The 20,253-nt window shown below is 41.1% G+C and overlaps 1 protein-coding gene across 1 annotated transcript in view; it reads left to right on the top strand.

Moving 5' to 3' along the window:
• The window catches only part of PLXNC1 (plexin C1), a 71,021-nt gene that overhangs the window by 28,617 nt on the left and 22,151 nt on the right, over positions 1–20,253 (top strand). Inside the window, exons 10-21 of the mRNA XM_048300967.1 lie at positions 1,630–1,769; positions 3,634–3,813; positions 5,069–5,156; positions 6,074–6,280; positions 6,393–6,584; positions 9,960–10,059; positions 11,093–11,194; positions 11,525–11,628; positions 15,396–15,437; positions 15,927–16,051; positions 16,605–16,803; positions 18,191–18,337. Of these exons, the coding sequence (XP_048156924.1) occupies positions 1,630–1,769; positions 3,634–3,813; positions 5,069–5,156; positions 6,074–6,280; positions 6,393–6,584; positions 9,960–10,059; positions 11,093–11,194; positions 11,525–11,628; positions 15,396–15,437; positions 15,927–16,051; positions 16,605–16,803; positions 18,191–18,337 (1,626 nt within the window). The remainder of the gene's footprint in view (positions 1–1,629; positions 1,770–3,633; positions 3,814–5,068; positions 5,157–6,073; positions 6,281–6,392; positions 6,585–9,959; positions 10,060–11,092; positions 11,195–11,524; positions 11,629–15,395; positions 15,438–15,926; positions 16,052–16,604; positions 16,804–18,190; positions 18,338–20,253) is intronic.

Raw genomic sequence — 20,253 nt, 5'->3', positions numbered from 1 at the left:
ACCCAAAGCAGTGTTTTTTTCCTTTCTGTGGTATTGGGCTTCTGGATTTGTGTGAGGATATTGACTGTCCTTGGTGCACTGGAGGTTGGACACAGGCAGAAGGACAGGATACAGGTGAAGAAAAGCACCAGTGGTTTTCTGCCTTTAATCTCTTAGATTTCTGCTTCAGTTGTCCTGTCCCAAGGATTAAACTGATTTCCAGATGACCGTGGGAGTGAATTTTTCCCCGCAGGCTGTTTGTGAGGGATTTCCTTTGCCTTTCTCTATTATCCATATGAGAGGTCATCTTGGAGGCCCTTTTGCAGACCCTCTGGCCCCAGCCTTTGCACCCTATGGCCTTTTCTAAGGCACAAGTTGCAGCTTTCAATCAGTGGTGACAGATCCCTCATTTGCTCTGGAGTGCTCCAGCATTCAGTGAACCATGGTAGCATTTGGGGACAATGTGCCAGGACCTTTTGAAATGGTCAGAGTTGTGTTTGCAGAGGATGGTGTTGTGACTCTGATGGTCCCCTCAGGCTACCAGCCCAAAGTATTAGTGCTGTTTTGGGTACATGATAAGATTAGTGGCGAGAAAAACCTGTGGGATGGACTTTCCTAGAGGCTTTGCACCAGCACCCCTAACAGGGTCAGGAAGACTGAACTGCCCAGTGGATATGTCCACAGGTGCACAGCAAAAATCAGGATAATCACACTGCTCTAAAAACTCAATTTAAACTAGTAGTATAGGCAGTCTAAAGGTAAGCCAAAAATCGTTTGCCTGAGAAGGTCCCAAACAGTTTGTGGTTTCACATGCGTATTTTCCTGGTTTTTTTGAATGTTTCAGTTTGTTGTCTGAAAGATAGGCAGAGAGGAAATCGTCTGTGTGATTATAAAACTGGGGAAGAAGCAAAACTGATTAAACATGAGATCCTGTCAAAAGTATCAAGTGAATACAGTAGGGAAAAAATATCTCTTCTTGCTCAGTAGCATAAGTTAGAAAAAGTAAATACAAAGAAAAGCACAGTTTTTCTGCAAGACTGTAACAACATCAGAGCAAACTAGGGTTATTTTTAAATGCTGGAGAACTTCGTAGCATAAAAATGAGATACCAAAAAACTCCCCTGCAGTTGTTTTGTATCTTTAGTTCTATGTATGACTTCGATAAGGCTTTCTAGTAAAGCTAATTCTGGGGTGCTTTCTCAAATTTTCATTCGAGGATTTGACCCTGCTTCCCCTTTTCGGGTCACAAAAGATGCCTTCATTTGTTCTTCTGATCTCTCATAGTGACAGCACCATGGGTTTTGTCTTGCCTTGTTTTTTAGTTCTTCAGGGGTCACATGAAATGTATCATTTCAAGCTGTGTTTTTATGATACCTACCTTCCAGCATGTCAGACTGTGATTCTTTTGGGCAACTTTGTTATGAGATAAATTGAAATATAAAATATGTAGGTAAAAATATTTGGCTTGTAATGAAGTTGTGATTGACAGTACTTCCCAGGATTAAGTTTAACAGGATTTGAAATGATTAATAAAAATGTATCCCAGTGCCATAAAATCTGCATTCCCGAGTGGTGGTTGTTTTTACATCTGTTGCCTAATCTGCCCAGCCTTTTCATAACCAGAGCTTGTTTTGCTTTGTTTCCTAATAGCATATCAGCATTCAATCCATTGAACCTTTGTGGATTTCTACATTAGGCAAAAGTGAAATAACAGTCAAAGGAGAAAACTTTACACGTGCATCAGGCATAAAACTGATACTGACTGGAATCACTGGCTGTAAACCAGACGTGTGAGTTAAACTGAAAAATAATACTATTTACTTTGCATGGTGAAAATTATATCCATTTTGCTCTAGCAGTATGGTTGTGTGAATAGTTGTCATGTGCCTCTCCTCAGCAGAGCAGGGGATGCTCTGCACTCCTTTAGTTACACTTCCACTTTAAATTACCAAAGGGTGGAAATGAGTTTGGTGTTTGAGTACAGTACAGGGGATGGATGGGTGGTCAGTTCTCTCAGTGGCAGTAGGACAGTTTTGTACCCGTGGCTCTCTGTGCCTTCTAGCAGGCACCAAGAAGTTAGGTCACAGGAAAGCCTCAGCTTCTGTTTGAATCTCCTCTGCTTCAAAATATTCCTCGTATATTCTAGGATTCTGCTTGTAAAGCACAGACACTATGTTTCGCGTTCCACTGTGGGGAACTGCGGAGAGTTCTTTTAAAAATGGATGGTCGGGAGCGGAATGAAGCCAAACGAGGCAAACACTGTATCTGAGAGCCGTTTATTGATAACAAAAGGAGAAGGAAAAGGAGTTGCCCGAGCGAAAGACGCCTGGAGGAGACAGCAAAGAAGAGAGGAAAATGGAAAAGGGACAGGGGAGAGCAGAGAGAGAGGGGACAGAGAGCAGCAGAGGGCGTTTCCCGCAGCAGGGCGGGGCAGCGCTGTCGGTGTCCAGGCGGGGCTGTGCCGCTGCCGGCCTGCGCGGCTCCCGGCGGGGCGCGGCTCCCGCGGCGACGGCCCCGGACACGCGGTGAGAGGGCGCCCGCACGGGAGGAGCAGGACCCTGGACAGGGTCGCGGCGACGGGCTGGATCGGGGCGGCGGGGAAGGGAGCGGGCAGCCCGGGCAAGGCGGCGGTCAGGGACGCGGGAAGGCAGGACAGGTGCGAGGGCAGGAGAGCCAGAAGGCAGCCTGGGGCCAGGGCAAGGGAGGGAGCGAGCAACCCCAGCAGTTAGTTTTTATACCCCCCGGGCCCCTCCCAAAGTCTGCCCTAACAAGGAACCGCTGGCCCAGTGCAGCCTTTCTGTGCCCTCCATTGGTGGAGACCTCTTTGCGACCTGATGGGAGAAGCCCCTCCATAGTATCTCCCACTGCCTGCCTCGTGGGCGGTGTTGGCAGGCGAAGTCCTCCCAGAGACAAGGCTTCTTCTAGTTGCCTCCTGCATGTGGCACATGTGCACCTCTCCTCCACATGCCTCCAACAACCTTGGCTCCTCACACCATGCCAGGGAAGGAAATCTCTTGTGCAACAGCTCCTGTTTTTCTCTGTTGATGATCACACAGTATAAGCCCCTAGATAATGAGGCAGTCTTATTCTGAATCAGTTATTTTCAGGTGCAGCTGCAATGGCTGCCTGTGATTACAAAGCCCATTTTACATAGCTAGCACTTGAAAAGGTGGTGTTCAATTTTTGCTTCAACCATTAATTTTCAGGGGACCACAGAAAAAAAAAAGGGGAAAAGGAGGGGAATACAGAAAATAGAAAGAGGAGGGAGTGAAAAAATGGGAGGAAAGAGAAAGAAAAAGAAGAAAGAAAAGGAAAATGAAGATTCTCATTCTTGACTAGCTCATGGACCATGCTGGTAGCACGGAGAAGTACACAGTAAACAGCAAAATCACACATTACATTACACAGCCTCATCCCAGGGCCAATTATCTATACTGTTTTCTGTGATTATTGTGTCACATAGCAACTTCATTCAAAAGATGCCCTACTTTGTCTGTTCAACTCCCTACTCTCTTTCCACCTCCATCTGGCAGCTCAGACAGAGATTCAGTTCTCTTTTCTCTTTATCACTTGCTGTAGCTTATAGGCTTCATGTAGTAACACCAATGAGTGGCATCTGTGTTTCAGTGTTTGTCTGTTTTCTTTCTTCTCCAGTATTAAAGTTAGAAATGTGCTAAATGATACACAAATGACATTTGCTCTCCCACCAACACGTAAAGAGGCCAAAAGTATATGTATCCAGGCTAATGGGAAAAAATGTTCACCACCAATGACCCTGCATTATGTTTCTCTGCCATCATGTTATAGAATTACACCAAATACCTCCTGGATCAGGTAAGTTTGTCTTTCTATACCTTTTATGTATTTTTTCAAATGTAGTTGCACTGAGCCAATATGAGCCTTCTTCCTTGGACAGACTGCAGCTGAAGCAAACTTTGAAGACTGCTGTAACCTGTTGTGTTGGATGAATTAAGGCCTGTGAAGTGATTTAACAGATAGGGTCGTAGTAGCTGCAAGATGGGTTCTGTAGACTTCTTCTGCCCACCTCAAGTCTCCTTTATAGAAGTCAGAATTCCTGCTAAAGCTAAACCCAAAATATGGGTAGCACTCTACCATTCTAACTCAGATTAACTTTGATTTCTTGATGCTAATATAGCTTTCATCCGTGAAACAGTATAAAGTATCGGTGGATTGGAAGTGAAGGGAAAATAATCCTCACTGCAGTGACGTACACAGACTTGCTTTACAATATGATTCCCTAAAGCCAAAAGAGCCTTTTTCAAGCCTTTGCTGTGTTTTGTGGGAGACTCACAGATCTGGTGAAAGACTTACAGGGTGGTTTTTAAGATATTCTCCGGCACAGCTTTCCACCTGCTCCTTTGCTTTCACAGTTCTTACCTGCTTTCATATTCAGAATCTGATATCTTGTCAAGTAAAGATTTCAGGTAATGGGTTGGGCTGGCAGCTGAGCAGCCAGGATGCATGCCCTCATCTCCAGGTGAGAGGCAGCTCAGGCAGCTGGAAATTAATAATACCTTAAACCACTCCAACTCTGTTCAGCAGAGATTGTGAGCCAGAGCCCTCAGACAGAAGCACCATTGTGTGCTGAGACAGATGGTCTGAATGCTGCTGAGAATGTTTCCTGTGAGGTGCCTGGCACGATGGGTTTGCCCTGAAGAAGGCAAGAATTAAGCACAGGCAGGGGCTTAATGCCCTGGGGCAGTGAAATACCATGATGCTCTTTCTTCAAGACGGAATATTAAATCGTGGTCTAGTTCTTTGGCTGCATAAATAAAAAACGAGGTAGAGAGTCCTTGAAAAGGAGTAAACATGTGTATGCAGTCATGTGGTTTTGGGGTAGCAAAAGTATTTACCATTAGATTACAAGGAAGGGGTGGAAGTGCACTGTATAGCTCAGTTTATCTTGTTCTGCAGTTTGACTTTATTATGTTGTTGGCTACCAAAGCAAAATGCACACGAGTAGTTTATTCACAGCTGAAACCTTAAGGCAGGACATGTCTGTGAGCAAACAGATAATATTAACCTCCCTTCCTCCACACATTTTTGTTTTGTTTTGTTTTTTTTGCAGTGGTGGTCGCAAAATTACTACAACTGGTAGAAATTTTAATGTGGTGGACAGTGTGATTATTTCAGATGACCAGAGATCAAACCTCACAGTAAGTCTGAATCTCCTTTATAATACCAAATAGAGGTCTCTTAATGCATTAAGTTTTGTTCCTAAGGTTTGAGGAGATCTCAGTAATTTCCAACCACTTGCAGGCACATGTCAGTCATCCTGCTGAAATAGATATGATCACTTACAGGATTACAGTTACACACATTCTTAATACAGAATCACAAATACACATAAGCTACTCTCCTGCATTCCTGAGGAGAATTCCCTGAGGTTTTCTTTATGGTCTAGGGACTTGCTCCAAATCTGTCCTTTTTGAGTCTCCCCAGTCTCCACATATGGGTGTGTTGGAGGAGGGGGTGCTATACTTCCCTCTGGCTCTGTGCTGAAAGCCCAAATAGTGCCACTGCCACAGTGAGGGGCAGCAGGCTGGAGCTGATGTTGAGATGAAACCCTTTCTCCAAGGCTGTGAGGAGGCAAGCACCTTGTTGACCCTTGCAGCCCAGAGACCAGAACACAGCAGCATCACCCAGTGGAATAAACAATGACCCAATGCTACAATGACTGTAGTAACCCCCTCTCTCAGGAATTAAATTGGAAAGAGTGAATGCCTAGGAGTGCTGAAGGGCATGTCTTACTTGTCTCTTGTCACCTGCATTGAGGGCAAGGAAGGAAAACTCATTGTCACAATTCCTGTCTCATTGCACAAAATAGTTACCTTAGCAGTGAGCAATCAGCCTTAAAGCAGCGTGCAGACAAATGCACTTAAAGGTAGACATGGGCTCAACACAGAAATTTTTCCAGCTGCTCTGCATGCAGCCCTGATCTCAAAGAAGAGGTTTAGCAGGTATCTGTGTGAAAGTCAGGAAGACAGTAAAATGAGTTTGAGTGCCTCTGTTTGTAATTGCACCCACTGTTGAGTATTTAATGACTGTTAGAGCTTTGCTATTGCATTTCTAGGTCTCTAGGTGTCCTGGAAATGCATCTGAGTATCATTATTTAACACCAAGCCTGAGCCATGCAACAGAGGGTAAAGTGGTTGATATGATGCTAAAAGTGGATACTACCTTTATACCATGTGTCAAATTACACTATCACCCAGACCCAGTGTTCATTAACTACCAGCTGCACACCGAACTGGATCCCGATCTGGAATTAAAAATATATGTAAGTTTCAAAATAATAAACTACAGTACCTAATTTAAAATAGTGCTTGGGGGTAATTCTTTTTCTTACTGTGTTTAGTGACTGATTTTTGTCTTCAATTTTTTCCCTCTAGAAAGAAAATGATAACTTGAATATTTCTAAAACGGAGGTAGAGGTTTATCTGTCATATATGACTGGTGCACAGACCAAAAAGATATGGTTCAGTGTCCAAAATATCACCAAAAAGCCAGACCGTAGCACCATACTGTGCAAATTCAAAAGGGAAGGAACAGACAAGATTGACTTTTCCACCGTGAAAGTTTTTGTAAGTAGAATTCCCTTTTTTTGCAATTCAACAGTATTTGAATGTTTATACAAGTGTAGTAAAATGTATCATTATTGCTGTCACGGTGCTTGGGAGTAGTTTTCTTCCTCGTATCTAAGCATGGCTGCCTAGCTTAGGTACCACTGACAGAACTGAGTTCATTTTCTGTCTGGTTACTGCAGTGGTGTCAGAGGTAAGCTTTGCAGTCCAAGCTGAACTCACTGCTGCTGAGCTGCAGGAGACCAGTAGCTTGTCACACCTCTGTCTGCAGAACAGACATCATTGGAACAGCATCATTGTCTCCAGGAGAACCTTTCACCTTAGATCTGTAAGCAATCTATTCTCCAGTGGGGCCATGATTGTGTTCTCGCAGTCACTTTTTCCTACTAAAGTGGGTAAGGATCTGTCTAAGGGATCACCAGTGAGACAGAAGGCATTTCTGGATGAAAAAAGGGATGAAATTCAATGTGCACTGGGAAAGCTAAAATGCTCTGAGCATGTGGCATGAAGCCAGGCCCAAATATATGGACATTAGCATGGATGTCAAAGCTGAATTGCAGCTTAAGATGTTTGCTCCATGACTAAGATGAAGATAGGAATTTTTTAAAATGCTGTGATCACCATTTATGAAGGAGAAAAATTATGCCAGACTCTTATTGCAGTGTGTGATGGTATAAAACTGAAATAACTCTATTGCCTTCAAGGCATATGGCTTATAGTAAAGATTAACAAAGCTATTCTTGAGTTTTTATCACTGTTAACTGATCCCCCATCTGTGGATCCTGCCGTCTGAGCCAGTTATGGCATGGAAAAGCCTTTCTGAGTTTGGTGTTGCATTTAAATATCAGTGATGCCTTGCTATATCACATGCTCATCCTGCAAACTTCATAGAAGTGACTGTCATAGAAAGGTCACCACTTCATGAAGGCAAATCAAATGCAATAGTTATCATGTAACATTGCACTTCTAGTACCTTAAATTTTTTTCCAGCAAAAGAAAAATATAGAGGTAGCAAATCCTCACATGTGTTTTTTAAACCTTATGAATAGATCATCATAGAAGATGTAGGGCCACTGAAAAAAGGATAAGATGGGGATAAAAGATAAGTATGGCTCAAGAACGATTGTATCTTTTCCCTTAGTTTTCCAGAAAAAAGAAGATATTGAGTGTGGGTTCAAAGACAGAATGATCAGTCTGAATGGAGGTGTCAGAGTAGAAGATGCCGTTCTTGTGACAGAAGCAAGATTCACATAGATCAAAGGGCTCAAGACAGCAGGAACATAGTCATTCCCATCGTAGCACTGGGGAGAACTGACACATGACACTGTAGGCTTAGTAGGAAAGATTTTAAATAAAATGTGCTGTATGACTGGAGAGCAGCAAATAGAAAACCAGTATTTTAAATTGAAGAAAACCCCAAACCCTAGGCAAATGGAGGCTTGCTGATTTAATCCTAGTTCTATGTAAAACTTTATAATGTATTTTGAATGACTCCTGAAAGACTTGGAGGTAAGTGGAAAGTGGGATAATTGCAAATTCTTTTTAATGAAAGCAGATATCTTTTATTTCCTAAGATGAGTGATTTCCTCAACAACAAAAAAGCGATAGATCACATGTACCTGGAAGTCATTCAGTAAACTACTTAACATGGTGATTATGAGGGTGCCGGGGGGATGCTCTCTAAGGGGAGCTGACTGGACAATGCTGATGTTCATACAGATATTCTTTAATATCACCACTGACTTGATCACAAAAATAAGGCTTATGCTAATAACACTTGCTGATGACAGAAAGCTCAGAGGCATTACCAGTCCAGAGAGGGTTTTATAATGTCATGCGGAAAAATGAAATTAATTTAGGAATAGGAATTGGATTAATTCAGGTGTACCTTATATAGTCTGTGACTCATAAACAAGATAAAAGATAAGGAAAGACATGGGGCCACTAATAGGAAGGTTATGGTGAAGAATAAAGAGAATCTAAATATGGGCAGAAAATTAAGTGAATGCTTTGTCTCAGTTTTTCAATAAACAAGGAAGAGTAACAGAAATTTCTGCTTTAGGAATTTTTCAGTTGGACATGACAAGTCAGAAAAATAGGTATATTAGTCACAGGATGGCTAATGTATTTAGGCACCAATGCATTTGAGCCTTGGAAAAGGCTAATGGGATCCTAGGAAGTCTCAGACCAAAAGAACTTTGCATAGGAACTGTGAAAACATAGAAACATCAGAGGAAAAAGTAACATTTGGTGAAGGTAATAGATCTGCTCTGTCTTCTGTTCTTTGTAGCCCCAGAAATACAAAGGCTCTGTCCTTCCATCCCTGTGGGGTTTTTTTGCTTGCTTGTGTCTGTGTAGCTATGATGTGACTATCCAGTTGGCAGTCTGCAGCTGCCCTGGCTGCTCACCTCCTGTGACAAGCCACTGATTGCAATCACCAGATCTCTGCCTTCCCTACTGTAACCCAAAATAATTTCAACGCAGCCCTCCTTTTCAATTATCTCAAGCTCATTTCTATCCCTGGCACTTGGTGGTATTCTTTTTATGTGTCAAACATATTTTTATGTCTAGCCTGTTTATAGTCTTAGCTACCCTTTATTTATGTGCTTTCACAGTCCTCTTTGAGATCCTTCTTTGTGAAATTTCTTCTGCCATAATTATCAGTGGTGAGTGCCTCAGTTTGGCATTTGGCAGACTTCAGCACTTTCATATATGCCTAAGAATTAATGTCTGTCCTGTCTCTGACAAGCCCACTGCTGGGGCATGTTGTACATGTATGGCAACATGTTCATGTACATGTTGTGCATGTATCGTATGTTGCATTTTCTCTTAAGGACCTTCAGGAACAACATCCTACATAAAGAGGTTGAAACTTCTGCAAAGAAATAGGGAAGAGGGCTGTAGGCCAGGTGTCTATGAAAAATTCTACTTCCCTTATTCTTATCATGGGTCTTACCATACTTTTCTGCTCAGCAGAGTAACACTGTGAGTGCAAGCACATGTGTTCCTCATTTCAAAATGCCACAGTGTTTAGCAGTGACTCTTAGTGCATGAGCCGCTCGGCCAGCTGGAGGCCAGATCTTGCCTTTCATTTGAGGGCTCTAGTTAGCAGCAAGAGCATGACAAAATTTGGTGGTATATAAGGACCTCCAAATTTTTTCATCATTGCTCTGTTACCCTGCTTAAACATCAAATACAATGAAAGTTGAGTTAATGTTGGTTCACATACATTTTGGTGAACTTCTGCTGTCTTCCCAATAATCTACTATCATCCTTATGTGCCTTGAATACTTTTTTTTAAAAATACATAAGATGTCATTTTAAGCACTGAAATAATGTCTGTCCTCTATTAACACAGCTATTGCTTTTCTTCAGGTGAAATTAGGAAATTTTGAGCATGAAGTCAAACCAACATCATCACACATATATTTATATGTTCTTATTTTGCTACCAATTGTGGTGGGTGTCATTATAGGTAAGTACAATGACGTATTTTCAGCTTTTGATTTGCTGAAGGGACAACACTATACACAAGCACTATACATACTACTCTGGAGCTGTCACAGTCTGGTGATTTTACCCCGTTCCCAATAAGAGTGGACAAAGTTAAGTCTGTTCTGGTGGTGAAGTCTCAATTGTCAGACTGCAGCATGTTACAAGCATGTTAGAAGACAGTATTTCTGTCTGTTCTGCTGGGATTACTCACTATCATTCCATGAAGCAAGCCACAGGACTGACATCCTTGTGTCACAACTTGGTCCCTTCCGGCTGTCAGAGCTCAGCTACCCTCCTGTCCCTGGGGCAGATGTTCCCTAACAAACTGCTTATCCTCAGGCAGTGTTCGTGGTGTTTCTGCTCAATCTCATTTGGATCATTCATGTCTTTGTGGATCACATATTTGTGGATTATTACTAAACGGAGGGAGGTAAATAGCTACCCCCTTCTCTTCTTGGTGCTCCCTTTTTTCTGAGTGTTTTTACCTGGTTATATATTTGATAAATTTCTATTTATTTTAATATGCATAGGGGTTTGTTCATTTGGTTGGTTCCTTTTGTTTTGAAATCCATTTTAAAAAGGGACCATATCTCATGCCTTTATTCTCTCTAAATAAGCTTTAGAAAAGTTAACAATTTGTAGGTGGATTTTCTGTTCAAAACAGCTGTTTTTTTTGTTTAATCAGTGCTACCTTAAGTAGGTTGCTATTAGTAGAAGTGGTTGTTAGAGTCTGTGTCTCACTGTGCAGGCTGTATATAGCAGGGTTGGATTAAAGTTGGAATAAAGTTGGATTGACAATTCAAGACCTTGTTATAAGAAATTATTTTTATTAAAGATTGGGGTATAGATCCAGATAACCAGGGCTCATGGGTACTGGCACACTGACAACAGTAAAACACTAAGTGTGCAAATGTACATTAATCTTTCTGTTTCTTGATAATAAAATATGTCTTGTATGGGAGTTTTCTGTTCTGTGCTTTCTGTACTCAGAGTCTCTTTTTCTTCCTTTTTAGCGGCATTCATAGTTACTAGATACAAATCCAAAGAGTTAACTCGTAAGCAGAGTCAGCAACTTGAACTGCTGGAATATGAGATTCGCAAGGAAATACGTGAGGGTAGGTCTACAGCATATTTTCTGAACTGAAACTGTCAAGAAGCTCACATTATATAAACGTTTTCATTTTGTAGCTGTTAGAATATTTCTGTGTTGTATCAGAGTTCCTGTTTAATACTGTATGTGCTGCAGTAGCAGATAGCACTGAGCTAACAGGATTGCGTGTAGTATTTCCTTCAACAAAAAAGTAGATTGCTAAAGAGCTTCAGCTATAAAAACAACCCCTCTTCACTGAAAACTGTTTTTTAACTGGGGGCCAAGTTATAATTGTGAAGCTGATTTTGTGTCGACTGAACTAACTGTCTGGGGGGGGATGGGGGTGATTTTTCAGGATTTGCTGAACTACAGATGGATGAATTAGATGTGGTGGATAGTTTTGGAACGGTTCCCTTCCTTGACTACAAACACTTTGCTCTTAGAACTTTCTTTCCAGAGGTAAATATTTACAAGTCTTTCAGTTGTCAGTGCTGACTAACATTAAAAAAAGTGAGGAAGGTCAGGATCAAACACTAAAGAAAATGCTACACAGTAATTGCACATTGTCTCACAAGAAACTTACCTTAAATCAAGAGTTACCAAAGAATACTTAAAGGTGTATATCTCTATATTTAGCCAAGCCTTTATGCTGTAGATAAAGCAACATTCTTGAATTTTCAAGGGTTGTGTGTGTATCCATTTATTTCTGTTCAGCCTCACTGAACTGCTTGTCTTTCAGGCCATCCTAACTAAGCTATAATTTATCCACTGCTTTTTTTGTTCCCATGCTTTCACTTCAATGCTATAGCTAATTAGAGTAATAGTCAGGCTAGCTAACATGCTACCTAACATCATGACACTTCCTAATTAGACATGTGGGATGAAGAAATGGCTCTAAGTTGGTGCTTTCTACACCAAGGTGCTGACAGAAATGGTAAGATGTTGATTCGAAGGAGTGCAACTCAAATGCTTAGAAATGACATAAGTGTTTTCCAGTTAGGGGCAGATATTTTCAGTGTTCATTGAAGCAGTTTGTGCCACTGCATCAGAGGACCAAAGAGGCCTTCTCTTGAATATTTTACTTCTCTTACTAATTTTTGTTGCATGTGTGGCACATTATGATGCTGGTAAGTGCCTTTCCCACAGCTTTCAATATTATATCATGATGTTAACCAGTGCTTATGAGCATTTATCCAATTGGCAGAAGCTGTGGTCTCAAATGGCGATATTTTCCTGTATGACTGACACCAATAAGTAGAAACTTGGTTAGTTTAGGGCATAACTGGTATGTATGTGAATTACCTACTAGGCTTCATGTGTTACTCATCAGTGCTGCTGCCAAGCCTTGCACTCTTCTCTGCACACTGCTTTACTTTATTACTGTTTGTGTCCTAGTAAAAGCTCATAGTCATAAAGTTAAATACATGTGATAGTCCAGAATGGGGCCTTTGGGTTTTTTACACCACTAAATACCAGATAGTAAGGCACAATAATATTTAGCCATTACATACACAAAATCCTTGTATACTTTGAGTCCAGTTCTCACACAAAGGACACTGGGAATATCTCTGCTGGTACTAATGTAATGCCCCTAGACTAATTTTGAGGGGGTCACCAGGTAGTTTGAAGAAACTGGAAAGGAAATTTTACTTCCTGCATCTTTTTTCTTTCTGTTTGTTTTGTTGCCAGGCATATTACCATTAAAATAGCATTTTTATTCTTAAGAATATACCTTTTCCTATACTTTCTGTTGTCAAAACAGTAATAATCTGTAAAAGCTGACTCAGTGGAAATGCCGTGCTTTATGCAAATAAAAAGTTAAGAAAAAAAAGCGTAAGGATTGCCACTCTGCTGCATTCTGTAAAGTAAAAATGGAGAGGGCTCCTGTTTTGCCTTAGTGAGTCTCATGCCACTGCACATCCCAGAAATTATTTCAGTTGAGTTTTGTCTCAGTTTGAAATACTTATCCCAGGAAGGTACACTTGCTACTGTTAGCTCTCTACAAACAGACGGTGTCAGGCAAGTTACTTAATGTGTTGTGTACCAATTTTTTCTGCTAAGTACTTATTGCAGGAGTGTCCAGCCATGCCTTGGGCTGTATGAATGTGGCAGAAAAGCAGTGCTCCACTAAACAAATATTATAGATGAGCAGAAAAGCCAGTGGGATATATCTGGCAACTGAGTGTCAGAAGGGTTGACAGAAGGGTCAAAGTGGCAAACCACCACTTCCTTCACTAACTGCATGTGCTTGAATGATGTCCATATTGTACTCTTTGTGCCCTCCAGTGTGATTGATTGATGGGCTTTGTCTCATCTAATCTAAGCTCTTTAAACATGGAAATTGAAGCTGTTCACTGAGCATCTTCTGTAGTCAGTGCAGAGATGGGCAGTGCAAGAAGGCAATTTGTGCAGTTTGTTTGAGGCACCTCCCTTAGGATGGGACAAGTTGCTTAAGGAGGGACTCCAATAGCTAAAATTGAGAATGATGGACTCCATCTTTATTTTGAGAGTCTTGCTTCCCACTGCTTCAATTTTCTATCTTTAATCTGGCTTAATAGCTTTTAATGCTTATAGGTGTTAACTGCATGTTATATCTATTATTAAAATGTTCTTGATGTTCAGCCTGATTTTTGCTTTGCATCTTAAATTTGTCTTATTATTTCTGTTTTCCCCTCAATTTCACACATTGTTTGGTTTAATGCTACCATGCTTCTTCCCTGTTCACAAATATTTTTAACCTTTAACACAGTTCTGGTTCTTCCACTCTGTGCGCATGTGTGTGTGTCTTTTATTGGTAGTTGGTGTTAGGGTTGCTGAAGAAGATCTGGAAAAATGGGAATAGCCATTGGAGGAAGAGCAAGAAAGGTTTGGTAGGGTAGAAGAGAACAGGAGAAATAAGGAAAGGGAGGGATGAAAAGTCAGGTATGTAGATGAAAAATTAGATGTGAGACGCCAGTGTGTGCTCACAGCCTAAAGTCAGTCATACCCTGGGCTGCATCAAAGAGAAGCGTGGCCAGCAGGCTGAAGGAGGTGATTCTTTCTCTCTGCCCCTGTGAGACCCCACCTGGAGCACTGCATCCAGCTCTGAGGTTCCCAGCACAAGAAAGACATGGACCTGTTAGAGCAGGTCCAGAGGAGGGTGATGAAAATGCTCAGAAGGTTGGGACACCTCTCCTATGAAGAATGTCTGAGCCAGCTGAGATTGTTCAGCCTTTAGAAAGGAAGGCAGCCTTTCAATTAAAATGGGGCTTATAAAAAAGATGGAGACAGACTTTTTACCAGGGCCTGTAGTGACAGGACAAGGGTTAATGGTTTTAAACTGAAAGAGGATAAATTTAAATTGGACATAAGGAAGAAATTTCTTGTGATGAGGGTGATGAGACACTGCAACAGATTGTCCAGAGCAGTTGTAGGTGCCCCATCCCTGGAAATGTTCAATGCCAGATTGGACCGGTATTTAAGTAACCTGGTCCAGTGGAAGATAACCCTACCCATGGTAGTGGGGTTGGAACTAGATGATCATTAAAGTCCTTTATAACCCAAACTATTCTGTGATTCTGTAAGGAAACTAGGGGCCGCCAGCATCACAGATAAAGCAGGTGACAGTAAATAGTGTAGTTTGTTGCTCAAGAGGCGTTGACAAGGTGTTTGAGAACTGAGGGCTTCCTTTTGTGTGAGAGCTTTTGCTAGGACTGGATGTGTGGTGGCACCTGTGTCTCCGTGGAGAGTGACAGCATGGGCCTCCTGGAGAGTTCGTTAGTGAATATTCATAAAGGGCCTTGAAATGAATGGAAGCAGCTGAGCTGAAGTGTCACTTGGTTAACAGCAGCCCTGTATACCAAAGGCTATCGCTGCCACCCAGGAAGGATGCAGCCTGCAGCACCCCTTGCACGCCATCACACTTGCAGATGACAGTGATACACAGCTCTTCCTGGGGGGCATTGGTTGACTGCTGTGCTGGTGCACCTCAGCAGCACTGAGTAGCACACACAGAACATTGAAGTTGATACCAGGTCATTTCTAGAGTTCACTTTCTGGCAGCACCTTTTTGGCAGCACCTTTGCAGAAGTTACTGTGTAGAGTTTTTATGTTGTATCTGCTCTAGAAACTGGCATTTCCATTGTTTTATTTCAAGTAGTATCAGGAACATGCTTGGCGTGTTAAACATACATGTGTTAGAAACTTTTGGTGTACTTATGAATGATAAATATCCCCTTATATTTTAGTCAGGAGGCTTTGCATCCATCTTCAGTGAAGAAATGCCGCAGGTAAGCTGAAGTAGTGTGATATGCTTTAATTAATTTTTTTTTCAAGAGTGATTGTATCCCTTCTCTCAGTGTGGTCCTAGAACACATCAGCTTGCATTTTCAGTATGTTCCCATTCCTCCAGGAGGAGAGTTACATGGATTTATATGTAAAAAGAGTTTGAAGTGTAAGATGCTTTTACCAATATGTATTATGACTTATTTAAATAAAACAGAATCTCATCTTGGGAAATGATGGGCAAACTTAACTATTGGCATTGCTTTGTGTATAGGGCAGAAAATGTATACTCTGCATGTGTATATTCTGTGTTGTACACAAACACAAATGCATGTTTGGTAAAATCCTGGGAGCCCTTAAATAAATGCAAAATTCCCACTGATTTGAATGAGGCCAGGATCTTATCCCATATGTTTCTTTCAATTTTTTCTAAGCATTAAGAATCCATCTCATAGCCAAACTACAGTTTGCTTATTTTTGTTTAACTATTCCAGAGCAGAGACCAAACGAGCAAGGATGAAAGCTTCAACATGTTGCATGCTTTAATTTGTAACAAGAACTTTCTTGTTACTCTCATTCACACCCTTGAAAAGCAGAAAAATTTCTCTGTGAAAGACAGGTATAGTATGATTATGCTTATCATCTTCAAGAAAAAGAATTAGCAGGAAAAAACAACATGGATTGTAGCACACAAATGTGTTTTCTCCTTTTTGCAAAACAAGCTTGCGGTACTCTGGAGCATTTTTCCTTCTCCATCTGCACACACTGAGGAAGAAAAAACATTGCCATTACAACAAGCAATTAAAGAGAAATTGGAATGTTTGTACGTATAAACAAAGAGGCAAAGGAGCAGGAAAGCTCAGTTCAAAACTGTAAACACTTCCTGCAGTTAGATCAACAGTTCTACAGTTTAGAAATGTTCTGTCACTGAAGCAGGTGTTGTTCTGCAGAATTAAATTTAGAGACACAAGTTCTGTGTTTAAAAAATAATCACAAGAGCAGATGGACTTGCATTTTTTATATTTTTTGTAGAGAACAGTGGACAGTTTATGTGCCTGAAGAGGGAGAACTTAAGATATGAACAGCACTAGTGTGTTTCATTTATTAAAGATGACTGGGAAGAGAAATTCCAAAATTACAGCATTCTTGTGTGTTTTTTTTTTCCCCCACAGGTGCTTGTTTGCATCCTTCTTGACTATTGCATTACAAACTAAGCTAGTTTATCTGACCCATATTTTGGAAGTGTTGACAAGGGACTTGATGGAGCAGTCAAGCAATGTGCAGCCTAAGCTCCTGCTCAGACGAACTGAATCTGTGGTAGAAAAATTGCTGACAAACTGGATGTCTGTCTGCCTTTCTGGATTTCTCCGGGTACGTGTACATCTTTTCACTACGTAAGATATGCAGAGGATTTCTTTAATTGATTTTTTCCATAGGAGCTGTTAGAGAGATCAGTTTAAAGCATTCGGTCTGGTATTTAATGTTATGAGTGTGCACTATTCTAGTTTAGGTGACTTAGCTGGCTGTCATCAACGGAATGCAGGAAAAGAGCACATCTCCAAGCAATGATTGTGTCATGTATTTGGCCAAGATTTGGGTAATTTTGTAATTCCAGCATATTCCTTCTCATATCAGACATTTCAGCCCAGTGAGATGTATTGTGACCATACTAAAAGACTTTAACGCTTGTTAAAATGCAGCTGTACCCTTCTGTGCAAGTTGTTGGAAAGCTTCCAAGAAATGGAGATTTAAGGAATACCATCCTTTGGAAAACAAAACTCCTCTCCAAACTTTTCAACCTCCAAACAGTATTGCAGATTTCAAGAACTAAGTTACTTCAAATGAAAACAAAGCAAGCTTTTAGTTTCATTTTAATGTTTGTTTATTTTAGTAACTTGATAGCACTTTGTTCTTGGTTTCATTGCCAGGTTACTCTTCCTGTCTCTTATCAATGTGATGCTATCACACTGTTGGTATCACTCTCATCAGTGCTTGCATTAATACAGCAGCAGAATTGTTTGAGGCTCAGCAGCTCACACTGGTTTCCTGGAACTGAGGAGAGTGCCAAGGAACTGTCAGAGATATGTTCTCGATACACCAGGCATTTTTACAGAGCTGTGCTCGTGAGATGCCTTAGCCAGGCTGCAGGAATGGTGTCACATGGAAATAGAGATACATCCTTCCTTTCTCAGGTGCATTCCTGAGGCCTGGGGTTTAGGCAGGAGAGGAGAGCCCCAGTTTCATTTCCTCTTTTGCTTATACACCAGGGTAAGTCCCACCAGCTTGCTCCCAAGACATTTTTCAGAGACAAAAAGGGGAGACACCAATTCAATAGGAAACTATTAGCTTGTTTTCTCACAAGACTGAAAATGCAAGAAGTAGCTGAAGTATGCATGTGAACATGTGCATGTCTCACCCCCCACCCACTCTTTGGTGGAACTAGGAAGTGTCTGCCAGGTGGAGTAGGAGCAGCTTGTCTGTAGTGTGCTTGTGCACAGCAAGGGGCTGTGAGCTATCTTGCCACTCACTCCAGATGTCCCTTGCTATTTGCATGAGACTTTCACACTGAAAAGCAAAAGATGGAGGTTAAACAAATAACTTGATAAATCTGCTCGGAGGGATTTTCTTTTCTAATTGCAAGATAATGAGTTACTTAAAAGAAAATAACACCATTTGTTACACTTGATTTTTTTGTAGTTAGTCATGCTCATTTAATGATTACAAAAATAAACGTTTCTTGATTTGTTTCCTGTCTTAGGAGACAATTGGTGAACCTTTCTATTTGCTGGTGACAACCCTCAATCAGAGGATAAACAAAGGACCCGTTGATGCAATAACTTGCAAAGCCCTGTACACTCTTAATGAAGACTGGCTGCTGTGGCAAGTGTCTGAATTCAAAACAGTGGTATGTTTGCCAGCTTGTGTTCCCTCCAAGCACAGACAGCTGTAATGTTTTCTCTGTTTCTAAGAAGCTAAAACAAGGCTCTTAAGACACTAAGGTAGTAGTTAAGTATCCAGATAGTAAAATTATTATTGCTGACAAAGTTTCAAAACACACTAAGCGTTTAACTAGGTGGTGTTTCACTGATAAACATTTCACAAATAACACTTACCCCTCTCTTCACAGCATGCATTAATCACCAAAGAGTAGGTTTAATGAAGTCTCGGAGTATTAAAAAATCCTTCTTATTTTAAAGTATACTACAGAAATATAAATGTGCTTAAAATTTAAACTAAACTACACTTTACCAATGAATGAAAGAATGGAAGGCAGAGGTTTTATTTTTCTGTTGTGTTTATTTGTGGCTAATCTTTAGGCAATAGTTTGCTGTGGATTTCCATATTATTAGCACCAAATTGGCTTCAATTTAGCAAGGTTACAGCATGGTGGATTTCAGTTGCTTGGTTAAAAACAAGAAGTCTAGCTAAGCTTCTGAACTTTACCATAGATTTTTTGCCTTTCTGAAAGCAACTAAGAAGTGCTTCCTGTTTTCCAGTTACACCCAAACATCTTTGATAGCTGGATTTCTGATCGTCATTCTGACACTGAGATGAGAAGGGATAGCAGGATTATTGCACTTTGGAGCATGTAAAAATTGTGGCTTTTAGAGTAGGAGGTCTGAAAAAGGTTTTCAGAATAGCCAGAGCACTCTTCTGCTCCAGAATTTTCAAGTGATTTTAGGTCTGAGAACTTCAAAATGTATATTTCTAGTCATTTTTGTAGCTTCCTTGCTTCTTAGTTCCTGGCTTCCAGTTGGAGTTACCTGACATAATGAGGAGTATGAGAAGTGCTACTGAATAGTGGGCTTCACACCTTGGGAACAGAAACTGCCCAGCAGCAATGGCCATGGCAGGGACAGGGCAAGTGCTGGTGGCTTTGGAGGAGGATTCAGTCTTTTTCAGAGCCCATATGCTGAGTCTCTGGTAGGGCTGAAGTTTCCAGGTCTGCCCATCTTCTGTTTTGAAGCAAGAACTTGGACGTGCTGAGATGCCGTATACTGGAGTAGACTACATGACCCTGGAAAATTTGGCTGGTCAGCAGTCCATTGGACTTGTCTCACTGGGCCACATAGGAAACTCACTGAAATGGCAACGTTTCTGTAAATCATTTCTGAATTGTCATTTTCTACTGAAAACTTCAAACTGATAAAGTAATAGTCAAATCTTCTTCTTACAAAGCTGTTGTTAGAGGCTGCATTTGAAGGTACTTCAAGCTAAGTTACCAGAGTGTGCATTTGGAAGGAAATTTGTGGCTAAAAATCAAATGCATAATCCAAGATCCTTGGTTTCCTTGTTTGCGTGCTGCATTCTGGCATGTATTTGAGATCCAGAGTAAATTTAAATATATTGCTCTATGTACCCATAGGATGCAAAACACAGTAGTGAGGCAGAGCAACAATTTTGAAGCAAGCTCAATATGCCTGTTACTAGTAGACTGCACAGAAACATCTGGTCCTGTGGAATTAGTTGACATTTCTAATTTATAGCACACATTCAAATTGAGAGCCTCTTGGGGGGCATAGCTGACTCTGAAACTGCTGAACAACCTTAAATACTTTTTCTAGAGCTACTTCTATGCATGCAGTCACTGATAGGGTCTTGTGGTCAGACTGCAGTGAAGAGGAGAAAAGGTAAGTGGTCTGAAGGACTTGCTGTCACTGGGGAACACTATCTGCAGATGGATGGGGAAGTGAGAGCTCACAGCCCTTCTTGAACCTTGTTTGCTGCCTGTGTACTTTGTATTCCTGCTTTTGAATAGCTAAAGATAAAGCTCTAGGGTTAATACAGGTCAGCTTCCCCCGTTACTGTGCAGCATTCCTT

Source organism: Corvus hawaiiensis, chromosome 4 (genome assembly GCF_020740725.1).
Source record: "Corvus hawaiiensis isolate bCorHaw1 chromosome 4, bCorHaw1.pri.cur, whole genome shotgun sequence".
Classification (NCBI taxonomy): Eukaryota; Metazoa; Chordata; class Aves; order Passeriformes; family Corvidae; genus Corvus; species Corvus hawaiiensis.
The sequence above is the reverse complement of the archived record's forward strand: the minus strand, read 5'-3'. Positions and strand labels throughout refer to the sequence as shown.